At 40.1% G+C, this 25,964-nt stretch overlaps 2 protein-coding genes across 3 annotated transcripts in view; one reads left to right on the top strand and one right to left on the bottom strand.

Moving 5' to 3' along the window:
• LOC143033875 (lys-63-specific deubiquitinase BRCC36-like) overlaps positions 1 to 11,600 on the bottom strand; it is a 28,825-nt gene extending 17,225 nt beyond the window's left edge. The window contains exons 1-2 of one of the 2 annotated variants that reach the window (XM_076199478.1): positions 11,508 to 11,600; positions 8,264 to 8,397 (exon numbers count right to left, since the gene is read on the bottom strand). In XM_076199478.1, coding sequence (XP_076055593.1) covers positions 8,264 to 8,377 — 114 coding nt within the window. In that variant the 5' untranslated portion in view covers positions 8,378 to 8,397; positions 11,508 to 11,600. The remainder of the gene's footprint in view (positions 1 to 8,263; positions 8,398 to 11,507) is intronic. The other variant, XM_076199479.1, reaches the window with a different exon arrangement.
• Positions 11,601 to 11,838: 238 nt separating this feature from the next.
• Positions 11,839 to 18,511, top strand: LOC143033876 (mitochondrial import inner membrane translocase subunit Tim29). Its single transcript, XM_076199480.1, has 4 exons — positions 11,839 to 12,015; positions 13,115 to 13,216; positions 15,843 to 16,017; positions 18,190 to 18,511. The coding sequence occupies exons 1-4, from the start codon at positions 11,916 to 11,918 to the stop codon at positions 18,416 to 18,418; spliced, it is 606 nt and encodes a 201-aa protein (XP_076055595.1). The 5' UTR covers positions 11,839 to 11,915; the 3' UTR covers positions 18,419 to 18,511.
• Positions 18,512 to 25,964: the final 7,453 nt, after the last annotated feature.

Raw genomic sequence — 25,964 nt, 5'->3', positions numbered from 1 at the left:
AAATCACATCAGAGTACATCAAAGGGAACTTAGGACCAGTTTGTAGTGGGAAAAGAAGGTTTTATAGCTTGTTTGGTCACCAGAGATGAAACCTGGTTTCACCATCATGATCCTCAGATCAAGCATCAACTAATGAAGGGTACTCTAGTGGTTTGCTACTTCCAAGGAAGTTTTGGATCCAGATATCAGGAGGAAAGATCCCGGCTTCAGTATTCTAGGACAAAAATAGACAATGTTAAAAGACTGCAGCATTAATTTAGAGATATTTTTTTACACTGCTTAGAAAATCTGAGGGACTTGTTATAATAAGTGTCTGAATCTGAAAGAGGAGTATGTTCAGCAAATTTATAAAGCTAAGAAATTTTTAGCAGCCCCATGTAGCTATGTAAGTGCCTTGGGGTATTAAAAAGTGTAATGAAAAATAGACATTTGGGAATGGATACTAAGAGAAGATTGTATGAGGGAGTGATTGTGCTAACAGCACTGTATGGGGTAGACACACAGAACTTAAGAGAGGAAGAGTTTATATGTGTTTGAGATGAAATGCCTGAGAAGTATGGCAGGGGTTACAAAGTTGGATAGAGTGAGAAACAAGGAGGTGAGGAGGAGAGCAGGGTTGGAAAAGAAGATGGGAGATAGGGCTGATGAAAGAGTATTGGGATGGTTTGGACACATGGAAAGAATGAGTGAAGAAAAATTGGTAAAAGAAGTGTGGAAGGCAGAGGTGGATGGAGTGAACATAAGGGAGTGACCAAGGATGAGATGGATGGATGGGGTAACAGGGGCATTGAGCAAGAAGGGGATGTTTGGTGAGAAAGGTAAAAGGCAGAAGATGGGGGTGAGTGGAGAAAAGCTGTGCATGGATGATGCTGTGATACATAGAAGGGAGTGGGTATGGGATGGGGCAGTTAAGGAGTGGTTATGTGTGAATATTTTGACACAGCCCAAAGGGTTTTTCTCTCTGTCTTCAATGTTACTGCACGAGGGGAGAGAGAGTCGGGGACACTGATTAAATGAAGAGGCCTTGCTGTGGATGTACTGTGTCTTGCTGCACTGATTTTGACCCAGGGTGATGGGCAAAATGCAGGGATGACCAGTCATCTGGGAGGAGCCAAGATGAGTGGGAGGAGTAGTGAATGGGAGCTGAATGGGTGGGAGTGAACTATGCCTTTTGACTTTGGCTACCTCCCTTGTAAGGGGGAAAAAGCCCTTGGTATATGTATTTGTTATATAGCTAAGTGGTAGAAAACCAGTTTCTGCACTTAGGTCTTGCAGTGCCTCACTGCACTGCTTTTGAACCAAGCAGTGTGGCATGGGTGGTTGAATGTTATTTTTTTTGTTTCTGATAAAAATGTATGCTTTGACTTGGTCACTCCCTTCACAAAGGGGACTTAAAAAACCTTGACGTCAGAAAATCACACAGTCCGGATGGAATTGCAAATTGGATATTAAAAGAATGTATAGATGAACTAATTGACAAAATATACAAGATAATTTATTACTTAAAGAAGGAAAGGTACCACAAGATTGGAAAAATGCAAATATTGTACCAATATATAAAGGAGAGGACAAGGAAAATCCAACTAACTATAGACTGGTCTCTCTTACAAGCACAATAGCAAAAATATGTAAAAAAGTTATCAAAAGTAGATGGATTAAACATCTGGAAGAAAATAATATACTGAATCCAAAACAATTTGGATTTAGACACGGAAGATCATGTGCCACTAACTTGATTTGCTTTTACTCGAGGCTAATAGCAATAATGCAAGAAAGGGACAGATGGATGAATTGTGCTTTCCTGGATCTATAAAAAGCATTTGATAAAGTACCACACAAAAAGCTACTAAGATTCAATAATATTATTGAATCTTGTTTCATAAAAAGAAATTTTGGAAATAATATGAACTTAGAGTTTGGGTTTATCTAAATTGGACAATTTTATTATTGACAAGATGGGGGTGACTTGCCCCGCAAAGCATTAGACGCTACCTGAGTCCTACCCATGTTCCTTCTTCTTTCTCTGTATATAAGACATGCCTTTTGCTCCACTACTCTGTATTCCACTGAAGATGATCACAGTCCGTGATCGAAATATATGGATATCAACTACAGGGTATTTCATTTCTTCTTATCCAACACAGTGGGTTCTTGCTGAATATGTATATATATATATATATATACAGTATATATATATATATATATATATATATATATATATATATATATATGGGCAAGAGATTTTCTCTTATGCATACTTCATTAAAAGTGATGGCTAATTGCACATTCATTATTTTCTTAAAGATATTTTCCATATGCTTTACTATGGACTTATGTTCCTTTCAAAGGAGGTTTATGACTTCACAATAGGTAGTCATCTTTCCTATATTGTAATTACGAGTTCAAGACCCTTCTTCAGTAGCTTTGGGGATATTCTATCTGGTCAGGATAAGAATTGTTTTGGTGAATTATGTAATGATAAAACTTTTTATACACAAGTGCGGGATGTTTTCTTGTATGCATATAGAGTTGAAAACTACAGCATTCTCAGTTATTCAGCTTTTTTATAAGGTTCTCCAAAGTTCTTATCAATCTTCTTGCATTGGGATGAGCAGATATAAATCACCTAATGTAGCCATGTGATATATTTTGACATTTTGTCCTCAGAGGGAAATAATCAGAGCTACATCTGTACATACATACATATACCAAGGCTTTTTCCCCCTTACAAGGGAGGTAGCCAAAAAGGGAAAGGCATAAAAACACTCCCACCCATTTCATCCCTACATACACTCCACACCCCTCCCACCCTCCCTCTCATCTGAGCACCTCCTGGATGACGGGTCATCCCTGCACCCTGTCCACCGCCCTGGGTCAGAAGCAGTGTCGCAAGACACAGCACATCCACAGCAAGGCCGCTTCATTTAATCGGCGACCCCCCCTCTCCGTCCCCCCTTGCATATAAGGAGAGGACGGGGAGAAATCCCTTCGGGCTGCGTCAAAATTTACTCACACATACTACCCCCCCCCTGCCCATTCCTCCTCATGCAATCACAACATCATCCATATACAACCATTCTCCACTCACCTCTGTCTTCCGTCCTCTCCCTTCCTTCCTCAACAGACATTCCCCTCTTCCCCAAAGCCCCCTTCACCCCATCCATCCACCTCATCCTAGGACGTCCCCTCATGTTCACTCCCTCCACATCTGCCTTCCATACCTCTTTTACTAGTCTTTCTTCACTCATTCTTTCCATGTGTCCAAACCATCCTAATATTCTTTCATCAACCCTATCTCCCAAATCCTTTTTCACCCCTGTTCTCCTCCTCACCTCCTCATTTCTCACTCTATCCAGCCTAGTAACCCCCACCATACTTCTCAGACACCTCATCTCAAACACATTCAAACTCCTTCTCTCTTCTTCTCTTATGTTCCACGTTTCTGCCCCATACAGTGCTGTTGGCACAATCACTCCTTCATACAGTCTCCTCTTTGCATCCATTCCCAAATGTCTATTCCTCATTACACTCTTTAATCCACCAAGGCATTTACTCGCTTCTCTCAATCTACATTCTACCTCCACCTTCACTCCACCTTTTCCTGCTACACTTGCACCCAAGTATCTAAAACTATCCACTTCCTCCAGTCGCTCTCCCTTAATGTTCACTTCCAGTCTACTGCCACTTTCACCCCTTGTACATCTCATCACCTTACTTTTACCTACATTTATCTTTAGCTTTCTTCTATCACATACTCTCCCAAACTCTGCCACCAGCTTCCTCAATCCCTCCTCTGACCCTGCCACAAGCGCAGTGTCGTCCGCAAACAACAGCTGGCTCACCTCCCACTTTTCTCCATTTTCTTTAACCATCTCCAATCCCTGACCCACTACCCTAGCATTCACCTCTCGCACCACCCCATCCATGTATAAGTTGAACAGCCAGGGCGACATAACGCATCCTTGACGAAGTCCCACCTTTACTTCAAACCACTCACTCTCTCCATTTCTAATCCTGACACAAGCTCTACTACTCTCATAAAAACTCTTGACAGCTCCCAGAAGCTTTCCTCCTATCCCATAAATCTGCATAACCTCCCACAGTGCCTTTCTGTCTACCCTATCATAAGCCTTTTCCAGATCCATAAAAGCCCAAAACACATCCTTCCCCTTTCCTACAGCTTTCTCACATATCTGTCTTACCACAAAGATCTGATCTACACAACCTCTACCTGTCCTAAATCCACACTGTTCCTCACCAATTACTCCTTCTGTTCCTCTCCTAATCCTCTCAATTAAGATCCTCCCATAAGCCTTCCCTACTACACTTAACAGGCTAATCCCTCTGAAACTACTACATTCACACTTGTCCCCTTTTCCCTTGTAAAGAGGAACTATACAGGCACTTCTCCAGTCCTCCGGTACTCTACCCTCTCTCCAGCAAACATTAAATAACCTCACCAACCAGTCCACCATCACTGAACCTCCCTTTTTCAGACATTCTGCATGGCATCCATCCAGACCAGGTGCCTTACCTGCTTTCATCATCTTTACAACTGCCTTGTACATGTGCTAAGGGGAGAGGGTGGGGGAATATCAGATAATTTTTTGGTGGAAGGTAAGTTGAGAGTGGAGGATAGATGGAGAACGAGGAAAGGGACAAAAGGTAGGGAGGTTCTTAGAGTGAACTCCTTGAATGAAAAGGAAAAGGAGAAGGAGTACGAAAAGAAGCTGAAGGAGGAGTGGGAGGGAGTAAAGGATGGAGCAGAGATGGGTGTGGAGGAGGAATGGGGATGGTTCAAGGAGGGAGTCTTAAAGTGTGCTACATCTGTAATAATGAATTTACAATAGTAAAATATTACCAAAAATAAATGACCCATATTTTGATAAAGACAATATTATATACGCCATAGGGTATACAATGTAAAATGTGTAGCCTCACCACACTTTGACAGTTTATATACTTGTGTTGACCTCACCATTTGACCTCTCCCTGGCTGGTTGCATACTGAGGTTATGGGTGATGTGTGGAGAGGGTGTGGTAATCTTCTGGTTGGCAGAACCCACAGTGCAGAGTTAAAGAGACTTATTGTCAATGTCAGATCAGCTTGAATATTGGTTGATGGGAAATTCTCTCATGTTAATAATGCTAAGGAGGTGCTAAGATAAGAGGGAGGGTGGAGGGGAGTGGAGTGTATTTAGGGAGAGAATGGGTGGGAATGATTTTATGCCTTTTTTTTGGCTATCTCCCTTGTAAGGGGGAAAAAGCCTTGGTATATGTATGTATGTAATAATGCTTCCAACATTTGCAATCTCCAGAAGTCCCCATTGCTACCAATTATTTTGGCATTACTTATTAACTCTACTGATATATTCATTATGGCGTTCTTTCATATGCTGCCTTATTGCACCATTCTGTATATGAGATAACCTTCTACGAAGAACATCTGGTGTGACCTATGTATGTAATATTGTGGGGTGCACAGTCCTCAGTAATAATGGAACTGATGCACTACATTTGTCCTAGAGTCTTAGTGGGGCTATACAATTTGTTTTTAATCACTATGGAGCAGGATTTAGGGTTGTTGTAATATCAAATAACAAGGCCTTTAAAGCCTGTTCATCTTGGCAAGCCCTACATGATGAACTAAAACATACATACATACATATACCAAGGCTTTTTCTCCCTTACAAGGGAGGTAGCCAAAAAGGAAAAGGCATAAAATCATTTCCACCCATTCCATCCCTGAATACACTCCACACCCCTCCACCTTAATAAGCTGTTGGTCGGTGAAATGGCAAATGAATTTCAATATCTCTAAGTGTAGCGTGTTAAACGTAGGGCTACACAACCCCGAAAATAGATACAACTTAGATAACACGTTTTTAGAAAAATCTGAGTGCGAGAGGGACTTGGGAGTTCTGGTGAGTTCGGACCTTAAAACCAGGAAGCAGTGTATTAGCGCCAGAAATAAAGCTAACAGAGCATTAGGCTTCATTGCTAGGACGGTAACGAATAGAAGTGCAGAGGTAATTATTAAACTCTATCTAGCGATAGTTAGACCCATCCTTGACTATGCGGTACAGTTTTGGTCTCCGTCCTACAGAATGGACGTAAATTCACTAGAATCAGTACAGAGAAGAATGACCAAAATGATACAAGGACTCGGAAATTTGCCTTACGAAGAGAGGCTTAGGCACCTAAACTTACACTCACTGGAAAGACGCAGAGTGCGGGGTGATCTAATAGAAGTGTTCAAGTGGATCAAAGGCTATAACAAGGGTGATGCAAACAAGGTCATCATAATAAAACAACAGGGCAGGACTCGCAGTAATGGGTACAAACTGGACAAATTTAGATTTAAGAAGGAAATAGGCAAGAATTGGTCTACTAATGGGGTGGTCGACGAATGGAATAAACTTAGTAACCACGTAGTAAGCGCTGAAATTATCAGTTGTTTTAGACAACTTTATGGATGGGGATGACAGGTGGTGATGGATACGGAGCTGCCTAGTGTAGGCCTTACGGTCTCTTGCAGTCTCCTTTATTTCTTATGTCTTCTTATGTCTTATCTTAGTACCTCCTGGATGACAGGTCATCCCTGCACCTAAAACACATTAGCCAAATATTAGTAAATAATGGATGCTCTAATAATAATTTTGACCAAATCATTAACAGGATGATGGATCAGTTCCTTTGTGAAGAAAGTTCCCCTAAGCTTACTTATTTGAATGTCTATTATCAGAACACTTATACAGAGACATATAAAAAAGATATTAAGAGATATGATTAAAAAGAACTGTAAATAATAAATGCGAATGAAGAAGATTACTTTACTATCACAACAGCTCTAAATCCTACTCCTTTGTGATTAAAAACAAACAGTATAGCCCCACTAAGACCATATCTAGGATAAATGTAGTGTACCAATTCTATTGTTATACTGAGGACTGTCCACCCCACATGGTACATACACCAGATGTTTTTTTTAAGTAGGTTATCTTTACATATACAGAATCATGTAATAAAGCAGCATATAAAAGACCATAATAAAGATATTGGTTGAAAAAAGTTAATAAGTAACACTAAATAATTAACACCAGGGACTTCCAGAGATTGCAAATCTTTGAGGCATATATGAGAGAATTGCCTATCAATCAATACACAAGATGAACTGAAATCAACATTAAGTTTCTTTAACTCTGTGCTACACCTTAATGTGAGGAAGTCACTATCCTCAACTGCCAACCAGAAGATTACCACACCTCCTCCACACACCACCTATAATCTTAGCATGCGACCAGCCAGGGAGAGGTTAGCACAAGTATATCAAATGTATAAACTGTCAAAGCATGGCAAGAGTTCTCATTTTACATTGTAAATACCCGATGCAGTATGTAATATTGTTTTTGTCAAAGTATGTGTCATTTATGTTTGGTAATATTTTACTATGGTAAATTCATTGTTACAGATGTATTTCTGATGCTTTCCCCCTGAAGACAAAACATCAAAATATATCACATGGCTACATTAGGTGATTTAAAATCTGCTTACTCCCCTAATGCAAGATGATTAATAAGAACTTTGGAAAACATTATGAAAAAGTTGAATAACTGACAATACTGTCATTTTCAACTTTGTGTACATATATATATATATATATATATACACATTTACACACACACACATTTATGTATATATACATACATATACCAGACTTTTTCCCCCTTACAAGGGAGGTAGCCAAAAAATAAAGGCATAAATTCCACTCCCACCCATTCCATCCCCTTATACTCCACTCTCACCCATTCCATCCCCTTATACTCCACTCCCATTCACCCCGTCTCTCACTCTTATCTTGGCTCCTCCTGGATGACAGGTCATCCTTGCACCTCACCCACTGCCCTGGGTTAGAACCAGTGTCGCAAGAAAAAGACAAGAGTTGACAAGTGATTACATGAGCAGGTGTATGAATTGCACAAGCTTCTACAGAATATGGACAGAGAAAGCACTAACAAATTCTATATACAGCAGAAACCATGTGGAAGCCCAGGTTAGAGCTATATCGAAAAATATGTTATAAAAAATAAACCTTACCTTTGAAAGTCTATCTAATTGAGGGTGAATGTACATTTACAGTGACAAAAAACACCAGTGAAAACAATAATCTTGACAATGGCACAATGAATGCTTAAAGTGTAAATACATAGGCAATATATCAAACCATTCACTATGGGTCAACAGTAGTGTTAGAAGTGCTAACCTCACCATAGCGTCCCACTAGAAGACCCATGACTTCCTCCTTTTCTGTTGCCAATGCATGATGCAGACAAACAAGGTAAGCATCTGCCGCCATTTTAACATGTGTGACCCACATGATGTAGATATATTATACTCCTGTGTAGAAAAATAATAGTAATAAGTAAAATATATCAGTAAATAAAATAAAACAAATATATCAGTAAATAAAATAAAACAAATATATCAGTAAATAAAATAAAACAAACAGATTATGACCTAATATAACATTGATAAAAGTACTTGAATACATACAGATATTTCTTCATTTTTCTACCTGGTAGCATTAGTAGATAAACCTTCTTGCTCCAGGATACCCTGAGGTCATTACACTAAAAGCCCTACTATCCACATTACAGAATTAGCCCTTGTATTATACAACTCCTTGAACTTTTTTCACAATCAGGACATCCTTTGTCTATACCCTTGCTTCTACCCAGAGGTGTATCACCAGCAATCTGATATTTGTAGCATAAATTCCCTCTTTAAGTCTTAGCTATATCCTAATAATAACAAAGCTAGCCAAAACATAACTAAACTAACTAGTTCTAACCTAACATCCCAAATTTCAATTTGGTAATTTTCTTTGAAAGGAAAAGATTCAGATCTGATTTACAGTATAAGAAATAATTTACAATGACTACAGGAAGGCACTGTGGGAGGTATTGCAGGTATATGGGATAGGAGGAAAGCTTATAAGAGCAGTCAAGAGTTTTTATGAGAGTAGTAGAGCTTGTGTCAGAATCAGAAATGGAGAGAGTGAGTGGTCTGAGGTAAAGGTGGGACTTCATCAGGGATGTGTTATGTTACCTTGGCTGTTCAATTTATACATGGATGGGGTGGTGCAAGAGGTAAATGCAAGGGTAGTGGGTCTAGGATTGTAGATGGCTAAAGAAAATGGAGAAAAGTAGGAGATAAGCCAGTTGTTGTTTGCTTATGACATTGCGCTTGTAGCAGGATCAAAGGAGGGATTAAGGAACCTAGTGAGAGAGTTTGGGAGGGTGTGCGAATGAAGGAAGTTGAAGATAAATGTGGGTAAAAGTAAGGTGATGAGATGTACAAGGGGAGAAAGTGGCAGCACACTGGAAATGAGTATTAAAGGAGACTGGAGGAAGTGGATAGGTTTAGATACTTTGGTGTGAATGTGGCAGGAAGGGGAGGAGTGGAGGTGGAGGTAGAATGTAGACTGAGAGAAACAAGTAAATGCCTCGGGGGATTAAAAAGTGTAATGAAAAATAGACATTTGGAAATGGATGCTAAGAGGAGATTGTATGAAAGAGTGATTGTGCTGACAGCACTGTATGGGGAAGAAACATGGAACATAAGAAAGGAAGAGAGGAGTTTGAATGTGTTTGAGATGAGATGCCTAAGACATATGACATGGGTTACTAGGCTGGATAGAGTGATAAACGAGGTGAGGAGGAGAATGGGGGTGGAAAGGGAGTTGGGAGAGGGTTGATGAAAGAGTATTGGGATGGTATGGACACATGAAAACAACAAGTGAATAAAGATTAGTAAAAGAGGTATGGAAGGCAGAGGTGGAAGGAGTGAATATGAGCGACCAAGGATGAGATGGATGGGATAAAAGGGGCATAGGGAAAGAAGGAAATGTCTGTTGAAGAAGGACAGGAGTTGTGTATTGATGATGCTATGATGCATGAGGTGGAGTGGGTGGGGGATGGGGCATGAGGGAATATGTGAAAAATAAGTTGATGCAGCCCAAAGGGATTTCTTCCCGTCTTCTCCATTTCCGCATGAGATGGAGAAGGGGGTTTGCTGATTTAATGAAGTGGCCTTCCTACGGATGTGCTGTGTCTTGCAACACTGCTTCTGGTAAATTTCTAGAAGAGCACACCTATGCGATATAGTAGAGAATTAAATAATAATTTTGTATATTATAATATATCAATGTAGTATATGTTATTCTTGGCAGAAATCAATAATAAAAAAGTTGCTAAAAGCTATAAACACACAAACATAGCTGCTTCAGTTGCTTGAGATGCCATCTTTGTTTTGGTAGAGGTGGAGGTCAAAGAAATGAAAGTATGATAAATTTACCTATTCTAACCTAACTTAACCAACCTATCCTACCTAACCTTACCTATCCTACATTTAGTAATGTAGTACCTATAATTCTAGAGGCCATCAGGGTTTTCATCTCAGACCTCTGGCTCTGAATCTATCACAACAAAGATGGAGTATGATTACAGTTGATTACAGTTGACATTTTACTGGAAGAGGCCTTCTTTGGCCTATGACTCCAGTGTAGCAGCCTGATTTCTAGTGTGATGTTGGTGCTGGCCACGTGCAGTGTTAATTTGTGCTCTATATTTATATATTTGTTCTTGTCCCTTCCAGAATTTGTCTAGCCTCGCCTCAAAACTTTTGACTGTGTCTGCATTTACCACCCATTCTGGCAGCTCATTCCAATTATTAATGAGTCAACGCAATTTCATTAGTTTCTGCATAAGTTTTAGCAATGTTTTCTGATATTGACTTCTGCCAAGCAAATTACTCATTACATTGATGCATTATTATTTACAAAATTAATACAGTATTTAAATTTCTAATGCTATAGCACATAGGTCATAGGTGTGCAGGTCTAAAAAATGCCCTGCTTCTGACCCAGGGCAGTGGGTGAGATGCAGGGATAACCCATCATCCAGAAGAGCCAAGATAAGAAAAGGGGTTTAAGAGGGAAGGAAGGGGGTGGATAGGTGTGGAATATGTGGTGTGGAGATGGAATGGGTGGGAGTGGTTTTTAAGCCTTTGTTTTTTGGCTACCTCCTTTGCATGGGGGAAAAAGCCTTTGTTATGTGTATGTACTTATCAAAATCAGAAATTTTGTAAAGGTCACGGTGTACGTCATGACTCATGTCATGACTCATGTCATAGACTACAAGAAAAAAAATATCGTCAGAGCTGGATTTTAATACCAAAATATGATACTACACAAAATAGGTCAATACACCGATATATTTAAGTTTAGCCACGGGATTTTATATATTTCCATAATTATTTATTTAAAGAAAATATCCCAAAAGCAAACAAGAAAAATAAAAAATACTGCAAGCGTACTCTGGTCGAATTTTCATAACCCTTATATCTCATCTACTTGGTAAATGTACTTCTTTAAATACCATGGATTGTAACATGGGTGTCGAGGTTACTTCGCAACATATTTATATTACAGTCAAGGCTTAACTTACCCGGTACTTGCTTACTCGGGTATTTTGGTATTTTGTTTTGCTTCTGTCTGCCTGTCAACAACAAACTATTCTACTAGGGATAAAATGTCTACATGGGGAATTTCAAATATTGAAACTGCACACACGTGATCTTTGCAACAATATAATTCCACATGTGTTCATCTTTATTACCAGTTTATATACTCCAAAATAATAAATAATTCAGTCGTAGAGAAGGTAACGCTTTCAGATCTTCAACTGAAAAATAATCAGGGATATAAGCTTCAATATATTTATTGGAACAACAAACCGCGAAATGTGGATATTTTTATTTTTTCTAACAATTTTTTGTAATACTGAAAATCAACTCACAATGCACATGAAAACGGGAAGATCATCTGTGATCTAGGGACTAGAAAACAACAAACAATGTCGGCTGCTCGAAGCGGCATTTCGGCATTGAGAAAGATTAAAGGGTTTACTCCAAGGTTGCCACAAAGATTAAAAGGAGGAACTGTAGAGAAATGGGGTAAGCATAAAATTGTTAACCAGTTCAATAGGATGTGTTGTTACATAATACTTTTTATCCATTGCCAGTGTTGACAAGTCTTCGTTATGGCTTATCATATTATGCATTGTGGGAGTTTTGTTGCCTTCTTATTTTTAACTGGTTCTCATAATGAATCCTGGGTAGTAGGTTCTTGAAGCATGTGAGGTCCGGCTCTTTGTTTAGGTTGTATATATATAATTTACGGACTATTGGCGAGTAGACTACTTGCTTGTGATGGTCCTGTAAGATGGTCAGTCACTCGGGCCGGGGCTAGTTTTTAAGACTTAGCTTAGTCACTTACCCAGGTCTTTGGTCAACAATGCTAAACACGTGGCAAAAATGCTCAATAAACCATCTAAAAGACTAATTAACCTCATGTACATCCGTGGGTATCATATCTGCACATTATCATAACCAATGATTTTATGTACTACTAGCTAGCCTAGGCCCTAGGCCCTAGTGAGGGGTACCAGGCTCCATGAGTAATACCATCCAAATCTGCATTCACTCATAACTATTCTGACCTCCCCTTTTGTCCTTCAGAGGTTTAGCTTAGTATAACCATGTCCATGATGCTCAAATCTGGTTTCCACCTTTGTTTTGCTTGTCATAGTATCGAGTATGGTATATGTCTCAGGTATGGTCCGAGAACAGTTATGATGATATGATCTGATCATAATACAAGCCTGGTGGTCCTACTAAATAATGCCCAATAACTACTGGTGATTTCCTATGGTGCCCGGGCATTGTGTAAGCCTGTTTTTTCAGTTCCAATGGTTCATAACATATGAATGATTCGTCTACTAGTGAATTCATGAAAAAAATAGTTGAATTTAATTGTGTGATGCTTACTTAGGTTTCTTTGATAAGTGTTGCATTTATTGAATATTCCAAATGTGAGTTGTGTTTATATTTGGCCATTGGATACATAAGAGTTTGTAAAAGATATGTATAGGTGGGTTAGGTGTGCATAGGAATGTAAGTTATTCTCATTTAAACATGACCATTGTGGTCAGCAAGGGCTGACAGTATATGATTTTACCATGTTTTACAAACAAGTTTCTTTTTCATATTTCAGTTAAATACTGGCAGATGGTAGTCAAGGACTACAAGGAAGTTTTTGTTGATGTCATAAAGGAATCTAGAGAGAAACCTGTAAAAGCTGCCTTTTATATTTCGTGTAAGTTTAACTACCCAATTTATTTGTGTTTGTTTTTGAAATGTATACGGAGAATATACTTAGTGTATATGTAGGCATTAGGTAACATTTAACCTGGACCATATATACCACATATGTATGCTACAGAGAAATTATTCTGAAGGCAAGCAAAAATGGCATTGGCATGCTGGTGTGCAGGTCACCACCATGCATGAAGACAGGACCAACACAGAATCATTTTAACAACAGGTACTAATTACCCAAGATACAGCCACCACATAGAAGACATGGAGAACCTTATACTACAATGTTCTACAGGGGCTCTTTTCAGATAGAAACAAAATCTCTTCACTAAGTGACTTATTGTGAGTTTCCTTAGGGTTGTGGGTCTCTTACAAAAGAGTTTTTCAGGGCCATGGGTCATGTACAAGAGAAAACTGGGGCAACAGATTGGTATATGCAATCAGCCCTTCTCATTTGCAATCTAATTTCCCCACAAAAAAAGAATGCTGATCACTTGTAACTTCCACACTCCTGTTAACTTTAGATTGCATTACTTTCATTTCAAATAAAAATGCGCTGACAACTTGCAAATACTCCCCTCCGACTATTATAAACTGAAACAATCCCATAATAATCAATCATTCCTCATGGTTCTCCCTCTTGGGAGACCCTCAGCTCCCAGGAAACTGGCCACAGTCACTCAGTGAAAAAGATTTTGTGTTGCTCTCTGGAATGGATGAGTGTAGGGTAGTGTAATATAAGGTGCTCTAAGTCTTCTGTGTTGTAGTCTTCACTGGGGCAGATGGAGTAGTGCTAGGCTAATTCTGTATTCAGTACTGCAATTGAATGGGTGGGAGTGGTCATATGCCTTTTGACTTAGCTGACTCCCTTCTAAAGGGGGAAAACCCCTTGATATAAAGACAGATAGTATTGTCATAAGCCATACTCAGAATGTAAGTGTAGCAATGAAATTCTTATTTGTCTTGGGAGTGATATCTGTGTTGGTTTAATTTCTGGGAGAGTTAATGAGGTATAAGCTTTGGCAGTTTATTGTGGAGTGCTCAAATTGTGATTGTAGTGTGTGTTTTTGTCAGAGCCCTTACATGCCAAAGTGCTGCCCTGGGGTTAAGTTCTCGATGACCCTCCCCCTTCCCCCATCACCACTTCCCATCACCATTCCTTACTGCCTATCATAGCTATTGGCTTGTGAAATAATTAAACATATTTTAAAAATATTCCTAGCCACTGTTCAACTGCAAGTTTCCAGTCAGTGAAACTTGAGGTAACGATAATAATAATGATCAAAGTTGAGAGGGAAATGTTGAAATTTATAGGGAAATATTTTCAGTCTGAACCAAAGACTAAATGTCAGTTACTGCATCTTCAGATTTTGGTGAGGGAATTGATGGGTTTTGAAGGTAGGTGGTAGGAAGACGATTTCCCCTGACGTTCATCATGTTGGACCATCAAGGCATGCACTGCATAACATACTATTACACAAATCTTTCTCACTTCTTAAAAAAAAATTAATGAAAACCTTTGGAATTTTCTTTTGTTGCTACTTTATATAAGGACATAAGGGTTACTAGGTTGGGTAGAGTGAGAAATGGAGGTGAGGTGAATGGTGGTAGAAAGGGAGTTGGGAGATAGAGTTGATGAAAGAGTATTGGGATGGTTTGAACACATGGAAAGAATGATTGAGGAAAGATTAGTGAAAGAGTTGTGGAAGGCAGGGGTAGGAGTGAACATGAGGGGGTGACCAAGGATGAGATGGATGGATGGGGCAAAAGGGGCACTGGGAAAGAGGAGAATGTTTGTTTAGGAAGGAAGGGAGAAGAGAAGATAGAGGTGAATGGAGAGTGGTTGTGTATGGATGATGCTGTGATACATGGAAGGGAGTGGGTAGGGGGATGGGGGATGAGGGAGTATGTGTGAATGATATTTTGATGCAGCCTGAAGGGATTTCTCCTCATCTTCTCTTGTTCTGCATGAGTGGACGGGGGTGGTGGTGGAGGGGCAATCACCGATTAAATGAAGTAGCCTTGCTTTGGATGTGCTCATTGCATCTGAGCCAGGGCAGTAGGCGAGTTGCAGGGACAACCCATCGTCTAGGAGGAGCCAAGAAAAGAGGGAGGGGTGGTGAATGGGAATGGAGTATGTGGGGATGGAATGGGTGGGAGTGTATTTTATGCCTTTGTTTTTTGGCTATCTCCTTTGTAAGAGGAAAAAAACCATTGGTATATGTATGTATGTACTTCTAGCAGGATTAGTGAGATTTTTTCATTATTCTTTTCTCTCTTTTTCTTGTTTTGCCCTGTGATGGTAAAGTACAAAAGAAAGAAAACAAATAATGACAATTCATTTGTGAACGAGACCCCTACTCAACACAAAACCTGCTTATAATGATCTGTGATTGGGTGCACTGCTTGCAAACCGAACAAAGCACATTGAACAGGTGCATGTTCATAAAGGGGAGGGAGAAGGGGCATAGGGTCACAAGTGCCCATTAAGTCTAAATCATTAACATTCTTCTCAAAATTAAGTGATTATGTTATTTTGTCAAGTATAAACCACTGTTTTTATCTTACCAGAATGTACAAGAGTGATTTATTTATTTATTTTTATTTTATTTTCTTATATCCAGTCTTGAGTGGCCTTGCATATGCATTTCGAACAAACCCTGACAAGAAGGACTTCCTGGACAATCTCCAGTTTTACTTGAATGAATCTGCATTACTGAGTGATAAGATACGCAATCCAGAAGTAGATGCCCACTATACCTATATGAAAGAATGCTTTGACCTCCAGCTGGTTCGAAGGTAAGCAAGGAATAGGCCTTTTATCATTACTTGATTTAATTTTTTCTGCCTGCATCCATGTAGAGTCCAGGAACAAGGTAAGTTCAGTCAATTTTGTTTGTTAGAACCATTACAGCAGAATAGCTGAGTCCATAATTAAGAAGCATGAAAAAGAGGTCATGAGTAGTGTGTTGTACAGTACAGTGAGACTCTCATAAACGGATGTTAATTAGCTGTGTTTGCGGCGTTTTCGCTGTGTTTTCTGTGTTTTGGAGTGGTTTTTGGGTGGCATAGTGATTGCACGCACTAAACAACAGCACCAAAAACACTGAAAACACAGCTAAAACACCACAAACACAGCTAATTAATGTCCATTAATGAGAGGTCTCACTATATACTGATGATAGGTATTATTGCAGACAGTTCACCAGCACTATCCTTATGGAAAATATTGTAATGCAATGTGCTTGTAAAGAGGAGTCAGGTGTTTGAGAGTATACTGGATGGTTCTCTGTTTTATTGGCAGCATAAAGCTGCAAGACAGGATGTTTAGTGGCAGGTACAATGGATGGGTGTTAAGAGCTTTAGCATCCACCATAGTATCTGACCTACCCAGAATAAACCAGTGTGGCTATGTGGCCAGCAGCTTCTTTCCTACCCCATTTAAGCCCTGTTCACATGAGGCTGGTCCCCACAAACACAAGATATATATATATATATATATATATATATATATATATATATATATATACTTTTTTTTTTTTTGATGACTCACTTCTGCTGTCTGTGATTGTCTGCAAAGATAGTGAGCCCATCACTGAAATTCCTTACTTGTAACCATGGACACTCTGTGCCAGTGGTTCTTAACCTGAGGTACCTGTACCCCCCAAGGGGGGTACGAGACATTATAGCCATTGCAATGGTACTGTATATTTACCATGAGAAAGCATAATGTGCATTCATTGTATCCTACTAATTGACATTTTTAATTTGAAATAAAAAAGTACCTTTGTTCAGCAATTGAATATATCTAATAATTTCTCAGCAAGGTTTGCATCTCGAATCCTTTTCATATGTTTGCATTGTATTTATATTGGATGGGGTTATGAATTGTTTTTTTTCACTAAAAAGGTAAAGAACCACTATTCTATGCTCATGTGGCTGGGGCTCGGTTTGCCTTTTCTGACATTTGGAGAATACAGGGGTAGTGTAATGTGACCTCTATACTAGGATACAGGATACAAGAACTTCACTCTACCCTTGATTTCATGGGAGAATTGCCAGTCCAGGAATAGTAAATGTCTGGCCATTGCAAATTCATTTATTTATATAACTCTTTGGACTTTAATCACACACATTCCAATACATTTTGTGCAACCTGAGTGTAAACACAATGAACATTTAAGGGTCACTTCACTCCATATTGATCACCTTTGTATGGTTATCTTTTGTTTGTGTTTCATCAAAATGTAAATGTGTTCACATTGTATGTATAGGATACGGTCAGTTGGCGTGCTGGTGTTGCTCTAGCTCAGCACCAAGAAAATTTTGTGCAAAGCAGCTCACTGTAATTGCTTATCTGTTAGATGAAAACAAGGAGAGTAGAGTGAAAGCTAAAAAGAAAAGATTGTGGGTGTTCAACTGCCAAAGGAATACCTTCTGTGCAAAGCCAAAATTTTCCACAGACGAAAGGCAAGTCGCACCCTCCCCTGTATTACCGCCACATGACTGATACATAACGATGTTCATGCTTGTGGCTGGGATGTGTTTAGTCCATCAGATTTCATCCACACATATCCAATACATTCGAATGAAGGCCATATGCAAAACAAATGATAGATGGAATGTATGGTGTGAATAACTTCATTGATTTCAATGTCAAAATAATATACACATGAAAGCTGAACAAAGGCAAACTGTATCTTAACAGTATAATGTGAACTGGACCTATGATAATGAGACAGGTTCGGTGCTCACACTGCCACCTCCTCATGAAGTGGACAACTGTTGCAGCCACAGACTTTTTCAGCAGTTCCTGGACTTGACCAGTCATTTATCCAAATTTTGTAAATTTACCCAGTCACCATATTTTGTCCAGCAAATCTAGAATCCAACAAATGGGGGTCCACCATATTGAAAGTTGAGTGTATTGATTTATATTACTTTGATGATTTAACCATGTTTTCTTTTCAGAATCAGCCTTGGTATTGGCTCTTTCTTGTGGATTGACAATTATAGCAATGACTGTGGTTTGTTCAAGACAAGTTGCTCATACCTTAAACCCCAGTTTCTGACTTTCCACAATCGGATTGTTGACGTTGGATGTTTTGGTCAATGGTGGGCCATCAGGGAGAAGCTCAAAGACTTTGACATCAATCCAGAGGAGTGGAAGGAAGAGAGCCCAGCAGAGAAAAAAGAGTAGATTCTTTCTCATAGGAGATAATGTATATATGTACATTGTTATTGTTAAGGCACTGAGGATGATTTTATTATAAAAATAAATATGGAAAAACAATTGTGTATATATTAACACTTGTTGCTTCATCATACTTTGCATCAATCATTTCCCAATCTTAAATTACATGTAATTCACAATATCATTTGAAGAAAGTAAGCTTTCTAGCTCAAATACTATGTGGACTGTACAGACATGTGGCCACAATAACCACCTTCTACTCCTATGGTAATTGTATATATAAATTTACTAACCATTATTGTACTGCAGTTGCCTGATGGAATACATTCCTAAAAGATGTGTTAACAATCTTAAACAGGAAGTTATGAATGATAAAACTATTATCTTGAAAGATGTTACAAGTGGAATTTCTTATGGTTCCATTAGGAGGCCATTTCTGTCCTCATGTATGTATTTTGAGGTTTTGCAGCTTTCTCTGCCTTGTCTCCTGCCTTAGAAGAGACCCAAGATCTGAAACCAGGCTGAAGGAAATCCAGCTGTTGCTTCAAAACCTCATTGTGCAAACAAGGTCATCATATTAAAACAATAGGGCAGGACTCACAGTAATGGTTATAAACTGGACAAATTTAGATTTAAAAAGGAAATAGGCAAGAATTGGTTTACTAATAGGGTGGTCGACGAATGGAATAAACTTAGTAACCATGTCGTAAGTGCTGAAACTATCAGTTGTTTTAAGAAACGATTAGAAAACTTTATGGATGGGGATGACAGGTGGTGACGGATACGGAGCTGTCTAGTATAGGCCTTATGGTCTCTTGCAGTCTCCTTCATTCGTATGTTCTTATGTTCTGGGTTAAACTCCCATCCAGGAGTTGATGCTGAGAGTGGGATAGTGACCAAGACTGACAGTATAATCAGTCATTGTCAAACTGTTCGTTCAACTAACAGGTCCTGGAGCTGCAACGTCTACGTCGTGGGACCACCCCCCAACCCCAAGAGTTGGGGGCCAATCAGCAGCAACTACCCCTGGCCATCAGCTCTACGCAGATGGCACCGATCCCCAAGGAGGAGCTACGCCTACCTGGGGGAGTACCACAATCCTTTTTTTTTCAACACACAATGTTACGTTTTTTCTGCACTGAGGGGTCATTTTCCGGCGATCACCCCTCTTCTTCTACTTTTAGCCGGAGATGTAGAGAGCAATCCTGGGCCCACCACAAAATACACATGCCCAACATGCTCTAAACCCATTACTTCGAGCAGACAGACAAAGGGCTCAGTTCAGTGCAATATGTGCAAAAACTGGGCCCACCTCACTTGTACAACACTTGCTGACACAAACCAATACACAAACACTTGGACATGTTCTACCTGCCCTCCAGTAACCCCAATCCCACCTCCCCAACCACAGCCAACACCCTTACGCACTCCCAATTTCCCTTTGCCCTTACCCCCGATTAGTACTCCCCTTCCTTTGTCCCCGATCTCTCCTTTCCCCCCCTCTGACCCAGATCCTACACCTTCCCCACTACCACCCCAACCTCAACCCCAAACGGCAACATACAACACATACAAAACACACAACATCAACATATTACAACACAACATTGACGGCATTAACACTAAAAAACATGAACTTGAACACTTTCTTAAACAACACAACATACACATTGCAATTCTACAAGAAACAAAATTAAGACACTCACACAAAACACCATCATTTCATAATTACACCACCATCAGACAAGACCGGACTGACGGCAATGGCGGTGGACTCATCACCCTGATCCACCATTCCATCTGTTTTGTGGACACAAGTGCCACAACCAAAATTCTCCTCCCTACCACAGATAACACAACAGAAACCCAATCCATTCGTATCCGCACAGGCAACAATTCAACACTAACAATAGTTAACATGTACATTCCCCCCCAATCATCCCCCACAGTTCCAAACACCTTCAGACCTCAACTCAGCCAACTAACCTCAATCCCCAACCTGATCATGGGTGGTGACTTCAACGCCAAGTCGTCTGCCTGGTTTGTCGACAACCCTGACACAGACAGAGGGCTTGATATACAGACTCAATTCGACTCATTGACTATCATGAACAACACGCATAATCATACACATATCCCATACCAAGCCCTCTACACTCCCTCCTCTCCTGATATCACCTTTTGCTCCCCCTGCCTAACCCCAACAACATCATGGAGAGTGGTCGGAGCCCTTGGTTCTGACCACCTTCCAATCATCATCACCACCAAAACAAGATGCACCCCAGCTGGCCACAGACACACTTACACCAATTACAAGAGAGCTAACTGGGAAGCCTTTAATGAAGAGACAGAACAACATTTTGAAACACTTAACAGTACACCAATCACAAACATAAACAATGCTGTGCACGCTTTTAATACAATCATACAAAACGCAGACAAGAGATACATCCCTAGAGGCAACAGAAAATCACAAAACCCCAACTTCACACCAGAAATCCAAGGCCTCATCAGACAACGTGACACACTTAAACACGATACCCCCACACCTATCCCTCAAAACATAGCAGACCAAATACAAACACTAAACACTGTGATTGCCAATAAAATACATGAACAAAAAACACAAAATTGGCAAAACTTTATCAATACACTTGATCACAAAACAAACACCAGCAAATTGTACAAAACACTCAACAGCATCACACTATCCAACACTAACACTACACGCTCTCACGCAGCAATAATCACAACAACAGATAATCTACCCTCAAACAGACAACAAGCAAACGCACTCATACGTCATTTTGCACAGACGAGCCATCTTACATCTCACCCTGACGACCGACGCACCATTCGACGTAAGAAAGACTTTCCCACAGACTCAGACTACACACCCTTCATAGACAGTCAGACAAAACTCATAATGCATAGTCTCAAGCACTCATCTGCCTGTGGCCCTGATAACATAAGCAACATCCACCTAAAACACATTGGACCACAAGGTATACACGCACTCACAAACATTGCAAACTACAGCTATTCACACAACACTATACCCGACATCTGGAAGCATGGTAAAATAATCACCATTCCAAAACCGAACAAAGACCCAACAATCCCAACATCGCACCGCCCAATCACACATTGAACGCCTAATACTTAAACTTGTCACACCATATATTCCCCTTGCTGACTCACAACACGGTTTTAGGCCACTACACTCCACAAACACTCTTCTGACAAACCTCACACAAAGAATTTTAGATGGCATCAATTCAGATAGGCCCCACCACAGAACACTTCTTATAACATTGGACATTAGTAAAGCTTTTGATGCTATCCCCCGCCACAACCTAACAAATAAAATATATAACACAGACATGCACAATAACACCAAAAGATGGCTGGCCAATTATCTGGCAGGCAGGAATGCTCATGTGTCATATAATGGCCAATCATCGCACATCAGAAACATTAAGAACGGAGTACCACAGGGCTCAGTTCTATCCCCCACATTATTTAATCTATACATGCATGACTTACCCACGCCAGACACCTCAGAAATACAAATCTCTTCCTACGCAGACGACATAACAATCACCTGCACACATCGTAACACAGACAAAGCTGCAGAAATAATCCAGCCTTACCTTGACACACTCAACACATGGTTCATCACAAACAGACTCAAAATAGCTCCAACCAAATCTACAGCAACACTTCTCACCAACTGGACAAAAGAACACAAATACATACCTCATCTCTACATCAACAACACTCTAATACCACACACAAACACACCGAAAATTCTTGGTGTAACATACGATACATCCATGTCTTTCAAACAACACCTCACAAACATAAAAAACAAATGCACACCTAGACTTAACGCACTTAAGTCAATCACTGGAACAACATTTGGACAAAACAAAGAAACTAATATAACAATATACAAACAATGCATACGCTCAGTGATGAATTATGCGAGTCCTGCATGGGCTCCTAATCTCAGTGAGACACACCACAACACCCTTCAAATCATACAAAACAAAGCCCTAAAAACAATTACAGGCTGCACAAATACATCACCTACAGACCATTTACACCATGAAACAAAAGTCCTCAAAGTCAAGGACCACCTCGACATGAGAGGCACACAAACACTTGCTGCAGCCACCACAAACACATCACACCCGCTACACTACATAGCAGAACACCCACACACACCAAGAAACATTAAAACTACACCCAAAGACCTTTATTACACACAGATACTCTCTTCTCTTCCTCCACAACCACCAAATACCAGCCTCCGGAAACATATTCATAATCATATCACTCACCGCTCCATTAACACACTGAAAGACAACACACTGCTGCATGCCAGACCCCCTGATATCCACCCTTCTGAATCCTCTCTCCCACGTAAGGACAGAATCCACTTGGCCAGACTGCGATGCGGTCACCACCCAGCACTTCTAAGCTACCAGAAGAGGCTGGACGACCGTGTTGTGAACAGCTGCCCAGGATGTAACACTTCACCCCATACCATACAACACATAATGGAAGACTGCATTATACACAATCATGCACGCAAACAACACAACATTCACTCTATAAAGGATTTGTGGGAAAACCCAGTTTCGGCTGTGGCCTTCCTTGGGGAGACGAGACTGCTCGGACAGACAGTCTAGGGAACGACAACAACAACAACTAACAACCAATAGTCCTCTGATGATGGTACATAATGATGGGAGTAGATGATCATCATCTCTGGAAGCCCTTAGTCCCAGCTCACACAACAAGGAGTGGGCCCAGTAGCTGCCTTGTAGTTGAATAAGAGAGTGTATGGCTCAGAAGCAGCGTACAAGACTGAGCAGACCTATTCAGGATGTGCTCCGTTTCCCCCACATGTGAAGGTGCCTTAAACATAGCCTTTCTAAACCCAACCTGACTTGGGAGCCACTCCTAGGAAGGCTGCCTGCATATATCATGAATGATAATGAATAATGATTATCTATATCCATATACCAAGGGCTTCATCCATCTTATAAGGGAAATAGCCAAGTCAAAGGCATGCACCTACCCCCACTCATTCAACTCCCATCCACAACCCTTGTATCCTGCTTATCTTAGCTCCTCCTGGATGAAGGGTCATCCCTGTTCCCTGCCCACCACCTGGGTCAAAGACAATGCAGTAAGATGTATATACACAACATTGTGACCCATCCCATCCCCTCATACAGAAAAAAAGAGATGGGTAGAAATCCCTTCAGGCTGTGTCAAAATATCCATATGACTATCCTCCACTCACCCCTATCCCCTGCCCTGAACCTTCCTTGGTCAACAGATATTCCCCTCTTGCTCAAAGCCCCTTTTACCCCATCCATCCATCTTGCTCTTGGTCATCCATTCAAGTTCACTCCAACTCTGTTTTCCACACCTCTGCCAATCTTTCTTTACTCTTTCCATATGTCCAAACCATCCCAATCATTTTTCATCAACCCTATCTATCGGCTCCTTTTCCACCCCTGCTTTCCTCCTCACCTCCTTGTTTCTCACTCTAACCTTGTAACCCCTACCATATTTCTCAGACACTCCATCTCATACACACGGAAACATCTCTTTTCTGCATCTCGGGGGGGATTTTTTGACGAATTATGACGAATTTATCAAAATTGTTTTTTTTTGCTTCAAATAACGCAAAAGTACCTAAGAAAACAAGAGCGCAATTTTTTGGGGCCTATTATTATGATTACGGTGTTTAAATGCCCACACTCGCGGCTGAGTGTAAACAAATACACGTGTCAGATGTCAAAAAGGGGAAAAAAAAAATTGTTTGCAAAAAAGGTTAGAAAAATGTTTTTCTATAGTTCTCCCTTACCGTTTTCTATGAAGCACTGAAAAAGTGGAGGAAAAATGAAAGTTTTGCCAAGAATGGAGCTTCAAAAGGTGAAAAAAAAAAAACTAAACTTATTTCAGGAAGTACTGATAACAAATTTGGTTGTGTCTTGTCGGTGTGATACCATTTCAAGCTATTATTTTGTGTTTAGGTGGAAGGACTTAAAATCCAAATGAGTCCCTACATAGTAAAATTTGGCATGGACTCACTAAGACGAAGTATTATGGGCTGAAAAACGTGCCGTACTCTGCAGCCCATACAGTTCTTCAACACAATTTTGGCTATGAAAGTGGCAGTATCATCCCACACCTTGGTTTTGGTGAACCAACAAGCAGTGCTGTTCACTTTTTACATAGGAAAGACAAAAGCAGAAAGCTTCAATCCAAAAGGGCCCTAGACTGAAGCGAAAGAAGACAGCAAAGCCCTCCTCAGAGTATAGTGCCGGCAATTTCTAAAGTCATGATACTGGCAAATAGGCCTACAGTAGCTACTACAGAATATGGTGAAGAACAGCAGTTTACAGGGAAGGGGCCCACCACTGGTTGATCAAAAACCCTGTAGCCTTTGCAGCCAAAACTGTTGTTCTAATGATCCACCTGTGGTGATGTACAGTACTGCAGCTGCAGTATAGTACCGGTAAAGGCCCACATTATACTGCAGCTATATCTATATATCTACAGTAGCAGTAAACTGGTCATAACCAAGGTAATCATATTGGAAGGTAATATAGTGTCCTGCAGATAATAAACACAATGCAAAACTATTGGTACAAAAAATTAGCTATAGGTTTCGTTTTTTGTCGTTTCCCGAAAACTCATAATTCAATCATTCAAAGTCAAATTTCTCCATTATTTATCAACCGATTTTTTTCATTTAAAGACCATTTTGTTTAGTATTTTATGCTTAAAAAATCTATCAAAACAAAAAATAGATTTGTACATTATCTTTGATGGTAAACATTGGAAGGTGAATGTTTTCCACTGTTTCCATATATGCACAGATTCACATAACATCATTATGTATAAAGAAAAAAACGCACGATCATCTTTTTTTCCTTGAAATTCGCAATAGAATGGTGTTTGAATGATCAAAATTGATGCATAAATAAGCAAGATATATACATTTTATTTAACATGGTGCGCAATGGGATGAAAATCTCCCCTTAAAATTCAAGTCTCAGCCCCAGATAGTGTTGTAGGCACATTCACCTCTTCGTATAATATTCTTTTTGGCATCTATTCCCAGATACCTATTCCTCATGACACATTTCAGTTCCCCAAGACATTCTTCTTTCAATCTACAGTTTACCCCCTCCCCTACTCCATTTCCTGCCACGTGTGACCCCAAAATGATTAAAACTATCCACTTCCTCCAGCCTCTCTCTTTTGAGGCTTACTTCCAACTCACTACCTCCTTCTCCCCTGTACATCTCATCAGCTTACTTTTACCCACATTTACCTTCAACTTTCTCCTATTGCATGCATTCCCAAATGCCATCACTACCTTAATCCCTCCTCTGACCCTGCCACGAGCGCAGTGTCATCTGCAAACAACAACTGGCTCACCTCCCACTTCTCTCCACTATCTCTAACCATTTCCAATCCCCTCCCCATTACCCTAGTATTTACCTCCTGTACCATCCCATCC

This window comes from Oratosquilla oratoria, chromosome 16 (genome assembly GCF_046742065.1).
Source record: "Oratosquilla oratoria isolate Oo_2021 chromosome 16, ASM4674206v1, whole genome shotgun sequence".
Taxonomy (NCBI): Eukaryota; Metazoa; Arthropoda; class Malacostraca; order Stomatopoda; family Squillidae; genus Oratosquilla; species Oratosquilla oratoria.
This window is presented reverse-complemented; position numbering and strand designations above follow the sequence as displayed.